Source organism: Malus sylvestris, chromosome 9 (genome assembly GCF_916048215.2).
Source record: "Malus sylvestris chromosome 9, drMalSylv7.2, whole genome shotgun sequence".
NCBI lineage: Eukaryota > Viridiplantae > Streptophyta > Magnoliopsida > Rosales > Rosaceae > Malus > Malus sylvestris.
The window spans coordinates 30,422,223-30,429,906 of record NC_062268.1 but is presented as its reverse complement, the minus strand read 5'-3'; the positions used below and the strand labels follow the sequence as shown (position 1 = coordinate 30,429,906).

Sequence of the window (7,684 nt, the reverse complement as noted above, 5' to 3'; positions counted from 1 at the left end):
GATAAATTGTCGATGTGGGTGATTTGGGCTGGAGATCAATGAATTAGATAAGATGACTAGCAAAAGGGTTTATGAACTTGGGATATCGTATGGGGGTTAGTTTCTATAATAGAACATTGGAACCACCACTGCAGTGGTAAAATGCATGGTATGAGATGTGCAGGTCCGCGTGTTTTATTATATAAATTAACGGGGGTAGTCGAAGAGGTTACATTACGTTCATGCATTGTTATCAATAATGATTTGATATTTGGCTATATGATTTCATGACACTTAATTTAATATTGTCAATTTACTGTGAAGCTCATCTTTCTATTGTTGTGCAGGTTTACGAACTAGACATTCAAGAGGGTAGGCATGATGAGATCAGATTAGATATGAGAATAGAATTTTCATTCATCTATTTACTGTAGGTTGTAAAGATTCTTGATTTGATCACGTTTCGGATTCGGGTTCGAGTTTTTATTACTGACCCCGGGTTCGGGGCGTGACATGTGGTGTCTCAAGCCAAAAGATTACTTTGCATTATTGCAACTTGCGAGTTCTTACATAAGATGTATGTGAGAACTTTTTCTTGATTGTTGTTCAGTGTGCTCAACAACCTTTTGAGCACCTATGTGTTTGTCTATCTACCACTAATGCCTGGAGACAAGTCATACTTCAAATTGAGTTGACATAACACATACTAGCCTTAGCAGATTGTCAATGCCCAATTTAAAATCCTATGGCTAGGAATGTTTTGGGAATGAACATAACATAAAGTTCTCGTTAATGTAACATTCTTAGATCACTTGTGTCTTAAGTTAATTACATTCATTGAATTCTATTATTAATTAAACACATTATTCACTCAGTAGTGATTAACAACAAACATTGCCCTTCCATGAAACTAAATAAGAGTTTAACATAAGTATTCCAAAAGATATTACATCAAATGAGTGGCTTTATGGGCATATTTCTAACACCCATCACCATCGAACTCTCTCCCACCCCACACCAAACCGACCCACTTCAAATCTACACCAGCGCAACCACCTCTATCTTTATCCCAATGGATACTCTTCTCCCCCGCATCCATTTGTGCATCGAACATGTTCGTGTAGTTCATCTCTGTTGTGTCTTCGAAAACACTGTCGTTTGGCTTGAACATTGTGTAGCCGAGTCTTAGGTACGAATCTAAAGCATATATGAATTGATTATAAATGGAGATTTGAATTGACGGTAGAATTCGAGAATCAGAGTGACAACGACTTGGTTGTAGTCGACTCGAATAGGTTTTGGCTCGGTGGGTGCTTGGTGGGGCCAAGTATGCCCATAAATAAGGTGTTGAGATTTGAATGGTGGAGATATTAGCGGCTTTAGCTCCGAGAATAGATGTTGTGGCCACTCCCCAAAAGAGACAGAGGAGGAAGAGGGTGGGATTATAATGATATTCGAAAAGTGCATGCAAAGATTTTTCAAATTTTAGGTTATTTTTTTATTGCCAAACTTTTATTTATTTATTTATGATTTTAAATTTTTTGGTAGCCCACAGGCCTGCCACGTTGTCGTTTAACGAATAATTTAATAGTTATACAAAAAGAAATTTGGGCTCTGAACCTCGGACGGGCTCCTTCACCTTCCTCTCCCCTTTTAAAAAAGAAAAATATGATTTTGGGAGTAAATCTTAATTCTAGGTATGAAAGTGAGACAAAAATAAAAAAACTAAGAGTAGCAAAGTGAAAATTCACAATTCTTGAATATAATAAAGTGAGAATTACCCAATAAATAATTTAGATTGGGCTACATCATGCTAGGATATGAATTGGAAATAATATAGAATGACAAGTTGTGTATTTGATCGGGGGTCCTTTCTCTTCTAGTTAACGAAAATCTTCTTCAACTAGTAATAGTTAATATTAGCTAGCTTTGATTGTGTAAATCATCTGAATTCTGACCTTTTCGAGCAACATGCTAATATGGTGTTTGTGTAAATCAATATTCTCGATTTTTTATTTGGTTTTGTATTATTCCAATTTTAGTAATTTCTTAATTAAAATTTAACTTGTTTTTATTTTTATTTTTGTCAAATGATAGATTGTTAAATAAATCACCGACAAAATTTATACCGTCGACGGAGTTAAATATTTTGTATTATGAATAATGAAAAACACTTTGAATCTTTACCGAATAGAGGTGCATGCCACTAACGCACATTATAATGAGTGCAAACTACGAATATTTCGTTGGCCTTTCTTTTCTTTGCATGAATATTGTCTTGTCGGTTATTGTGGTGCTTGTCTTGTAAATGTGTCACAAAGAAATTGCTCAGAAAAAAATAAAATCAAAATTTCCAACTTACTTTTGACTAATTTTCCATTTGTCTCCTCTCCCACAACCTTTTCTCCTCTCATTAGTCTTTTTCACAACCTTAGCACGGTCTTAGGACGCAATTTTTATTTCAATACAATCTTACATGATAAGCACATAACTATTCTTTCTCGTAAGAAGGGAAATATTAATACCAAATTAATTAAACATATCAAACAAATTTATTTCATATGCTTGATGATCATCTGATCTAATAATATATGATTAAGTGGTTGTAAATTTGCTTCCTATGAGTTGTATTTATGTGAACCAACGAAAATCTAGTAATGGGCAGTGGCATAGTGCTATTTACAAGTCCCTTCAAACTTTTCACACAATTCTTTCCATTAAGTTTTTTTAATTTAATCGATTCGATTACCGAAAATTAAAAAGAAAGCGAAGGGTAAAAATATGTAATTATCATCATCTTCTTTAACAATTTAGAACACAAAAATACAGACAATCTCCACAGCTGTCACATAGAAAGCGCCGATTGAGCCTAAGCAAGTAAGAGTTCGAGGTCCTGTGACGTTAAACCGGTCGCACATGTAAAACTATCACAAGTGGGTTTTCTTTCTTGCATTGCAGAAAGAAAGGTCCCACCTTTGCCTGCATCTCAATTTGTATTTTTTTAATTATTTCTCTGCCTTTTTTTTTAATTAATTATTGTTTCGGATCTAAAACTCAAGCAAAACCCATGGTTCTCCTCCAATAGATTCAAAGTATTGGGCAGTCAAACAAAAACCAAACCAAACCCCCCATAAAACCAACATCTGGGTGTTGTGCTCTGTTCGTCCAGTTTTATGATTGGAAACGAACAGAGAGATTCAGAAAGAAAATCGAGATGGGGTTGGTGGGTGTTCCAGAAATTGGAAATGGAGAAATGGGTTTGTCTGGGATTCCATTGGGGACCAAGAACAAGTACAAGAGGATGGATTCTGAGTCCGAGGTCGAGCTCACAGAGGAACACGAGGATGCTGCTTCTCGCCACCATCTTCAACAAATTCGGAGCAAACAAACCAGGAAATATGTCCTCGCTTGCGCCATTTTTGCTTCTCTCAACCATGTTCTTCTTGGCTATGGTAAATAACTGCTTGCTTTAACTTTTACGTATGGATGTGTATCTATATAGATGTATTTATAAAAATGTGTTTACGTTTGTACGTAATCATGTATTTGTGTATGTACATCTGTTCGTGTGTAGGATAATGTCTGCTCTGTGTTTTTCTATACGAGTGATATTCTAATTACTTAATCTAAACTACGGGGAGGGGAATTCGAACATGTCTTGAGATTGAGAGGGGGTGAGTTCTGTTTGTTATTGTTATAGGAAGCTGCTGCTGTCGACAGACATTATTAGTTGGCATGTATGTTCTGTTATCATCTGCTTTATTTGGTCAACTGTTGTCCTTAATTGCTTTAAGAATCTTCTGTTCCATTTTATGAATAACTCCAAAACTTATCATACATGACAGCAGAACGATTCGATATTTTTCTGGGGTTTTTTCATTCTTCGTGCTCGACTATAATTTGTCCAAATTTAGTCCCTAAATTAATTTTTTTTTGGTCTAATAGTAATAAGTACAGCATTAAAACTTTGTTGGAAAAATTTTCACGTCTTATTGGCAATTTTGTGTACATCTCCTCATTATTTATGTGGGAAAATATTACAATCTACAAGTAACAAATGTCTGTTTATTATTCGATGAAATTTGATCTGGTACTTATTAAGCACAACAAATTGATTTACAGACTAAATGGGGATGGATTAAAATTTAGGTACTGAATTGAGAGACGAGGCAAAGTCCAAGTAGCAAAATGAATATACAATTTCCATTTTATTGTTCTTGGAGATGAGTAATATATTGCAAGTAAAACATCAAGGAGCTATTTTATTTTTAGTTCCGAATGATTTTAGAAGAAAAAAGGGTATATCTATGCAAGAAGGATCTCTGGCTGCATAAACTGATACTGTTTGCAGCTAACTCCTTCTTGCAACACATTAATAAACAAAGGAGATGATGGTCATGCCTGTTCTCAACGTACCCCATTTTTTAAAGTGTTTGAACAAGGTGACTCTGAAGATATGTGATTGAATATATATATATTTTTTTGAATCGGCAGATGTTGGTGTCATGAGTGGAGCTATCATATTCATTCAGGAAGATTTAAAGATAACCGAGGTACAAGAAGAAGTTCTTGTTGGGATTTTGAGCATTGTTTCGCTTTTTGGTAGTTTAGGTGGTGGTAAAACATCAGATATCATTGGTAGGAAGTGGACCATGGCCTTGGCTGCTGTTGTCTTTCAAGCAGGTGCAGCTACAATGACCCTTGCACCTTCATTTGAAATATTGATGGTCGGAAGACTGTTGGCGGGCATTGGAATTGGCTTCGGTGGCATGGTTGCCCCTGTTTATATTGCTGAGATATCACCCACTATTGACAGAGGCTCACTCACCTCATTCCCCGAAATATTTATAAATCTGGGAATTTTACTCGGCTACGTCTCAAACTATGCATTTTCTGGTCTCCCAGCACATATAAACTGGAGGATAATGCTTGCAGTAGGAATTACGCCGTCAATTTTCACTGGTTTTGCACTTTTCGTAATCCCCGAGTCTCCAAGGTGGTTGGTCCTTCAGAACCGTGTTGATGAGGCAAGATCAGTGTTGATGAAAACAAATGAGAATGAAAGTGAGGTGGAGGACAGACTGAATGAAATACTAGCAGCCGCTGACAATTCCAGTGCGGGGAAGTATGAGGAGAAAAGTGTGACGAGTGAACTAATGAGTCCATCTCCTTCACTTCGTTGGATGCTTATCACAGGTTTTGGAATTCAATGTTTTCAACAGATAACAGGAATAGATGCGACTGTGTATTACAGCCCTGAAATCTTCCAAGAAGCAGGAGTTAAAGATAAACAAAATGTACTTGCTGCAACTGTTGCAGTGGGTGTTACAAAGACTGTTTTCATAATGGTCGCTATTCTCCTTATAGACAAGCTCGGAAGAAAGCCCTTGCTCTATATAAGCACGATTGGAATGACGATTTGTTTGTTCAGTTTAGCATTTACTCTATCTGTTCTTGGGAAAGGACAGTTTGGTGTTGTGATGGCAATTCTATCAGTTTGCGGAAATGTAGCTTTCTTCTCTGTTGGAATTGGACCTGTTTGCTGGGTTTTGACATCCGAAATATTCCCTCTAAGGTTGCGTGCACAAGCAGCAGCACTTGGAGCAGTGGGTAATAGGGTGTGCAGTGGCCTAGTTGCCATGTCTTTTCTCTCAGTTTCCAATGCAATTTCATTTGGTGGAACTTTCTTTATCTTTTCTGCAGTTTCTGCTCTTTCTGTTGCATTCGTCTACACCTTTGTTCCAGAAACCAAAGGAAAGTCATTGGAACAGATTGAGTTGCTTTTTCAAACTGATATTGATCGGAAAGGAGGTCAAGTGGAACTAGGAGATGTCGAGCACCTTGTGCAGAAAGGATGATTGATCGGGAAAGCTCATTCGATGAACAGATATATCTTCCACGTCTTACCATCCTTCAACCGGTTTTAAAAAGGGTACAGCGTTCACACCCCTGATGGAACTGTTGTGAGTATGAAGTTGCAGGATGTGAATTTCGAAAGAGAACCTCGAGCTTGTATAAATAGTTCTCTGCAACCAAATAAGATAGCTACCAGAGGGAGGCACATTACATGTTTGAATTGTATTGCGGTTTACAACTATTAGACTTTTCGGAATCAAATTCGTTCACGGTAGTATTCACTGTTCTTACTTATCTTTGTATGCAATTTTACATCAATGAAAAATATTAACATTTGAAAGTTTAGCACAAATATTTTATATGTTTTTAGTGCTTCTGAATTACGAACATCCTTGTTGACCCTAAAGCAAATTACAAAACCTACGTGACGCACAGGCTGGGTAACTATACGTTCTTCTATGGTTTGTTGATGCTGGCGTGCCAACTAGCTCATTATTGAGCTCGGTCGGGCAAGTGAGATGGATGTGGTGGTGTGGCGATGAAACACGTTGCTGACTTTTACATTGAGTAATTTTGGCCAAGGAAGGAACACTCTCGGCCTAATTCTGCTAACCTAAAGACATGAAGTTTAATAATGATCCAGCTTTCAATGTACAATGTGCCGAACACAAAGTAACTTGGGTAACATCTTGCTTCGTCAAGAAAGCTAATCAATTGACCTTGTTCAACAAAAGGTCAAAGATCCGACTAATTCTACGGCTCCAATGATGTTTAACTAAATGGAATGTGTCGTCGGTTGTTAACATAAATATGTATCCAAACTGAATATGTGCTGACGAATGTTAGAGCAGTTAATGTATTCTCAAAGTGTTAAGAAAGTTTCGCATAGAGTGTTGTGGGTTGAAAGTCCTTTTCATGTTGCACAGAGCTTTGTATTTATATGACTAAATCAGTACTGATGTTTGTCTGTTTGTACCGACGACGCAACTTTATTGGAAGACTTATCGACTAGATTTAGGGTGCGTTTGTTGCACTGGACTAAATCAGACTGTACTAGCTTTAGGAACTAAGCTGGATTAGCTTAGACTAGACTAAGATGGACTGATTTAGTGAAGCGTTTGGTAGAATGCCGGACTAAAAAAAAAGAATAGTTAACAACTATAATTTTATATCATTAAATACACATTTTATTATTAACTCAATAATATTTTATTTTTTATTCAAACTTTTTCTTTGTGTTTGTGTTTGGAACACTCTCCTCTCCCCGGGAGTTCATTCTTTTCTTCCTCGTTAGTGTCGTTCCCCAACACTCATTTTTTCTTGCAAAACAATATCCTTCAAAGCGATTTTTCCTACAAAATCGTCCCTAAAGCTACTCTCTCCTCTGCCTCTCCATTTTTCTTTGTACCAAAGCTACTCTCTCCCTTTCTCTATCCATTTCTCAGGAATTTTCTAGGAAAATAAATTTTTTTTTTTGGGAATTTTCTGGGAATTATTGGGAATAAGGAAGAATTTTTATATGGGGATTGTTGTTGTTTTGGTTTTGAATTTTTTTTTTTTAATTTTGGTGTTGAGATTTAGGCAGTGGGTGGGCTGGGTTTCAGATTTGGGAAAGAGAGAAGTAGATAGATGAGCAAGGGAGAGAGAAGCAGACGAAGCAGAGCAAGGGAAAGAAGTGGACGAAGAGAAGCCGATGGAGTGAAGCAGTGAAGGTCTTAGCAATCCGATGCCTTTCGATGAGACTCGCTAAGACGGTCTAGCGAAGTCCTTTGTCGAGGCAAGTCCCAGCTAGTCCCACTAAAGGTTGTCCTGCTGCGTAACAAACACGGTATTGTTCTGAGTTTTAGTC

The 7,684-nt window shown here is 37.1% G+C and overlaps 1 protein-coding gene across 1 annotated transcript; it reads left to right on the top strand.

Annotated features, from left to right (window-relative positions):
* Positions 1–2,779: 2,779 nt before the first annotated feature.
* On the top strand, positions 2,780–6,187 carry LOC126584003 (probable polyol transporter 4). Its single transcript, XM_050248572.1, has 2 exons — positions 2,780–3,431; positions 4,474–6,187. Exons 1-2 carry the CDS (start codon positions 3,194–3,196, stop codon positions 5,835–5,837), a joined length of 1,602 nt encoding a protein of 533 aa, XP_050104529.1. The 5' UTR covers positions 2,780–3,193; the 3' UTR covers positions 5,838–6,187.
* The last annotated feature ends 1,497 nt before the right edge of the window (positions 6,188–7,684 follow it).

What these genes read in the sequence shown, in the direction of transcription:
- LOC126584003 (XM_050248572.1), top strand. Translation starts at nt 3,194, where the DNA reads ATGGGGTTGGTGGGTGTTCCAGAAATTGGAAATGGAGAAATGGGTTTG. An exon ending in CCATGTTCTTCTTGGCTATG is followed by an intron (nt 3,432 to 4,473) that starts GTAAATAACTGC and finishes TTGAATCGGCAG; the next exon opens with ATGTTGGTGTCATGAGTGGA.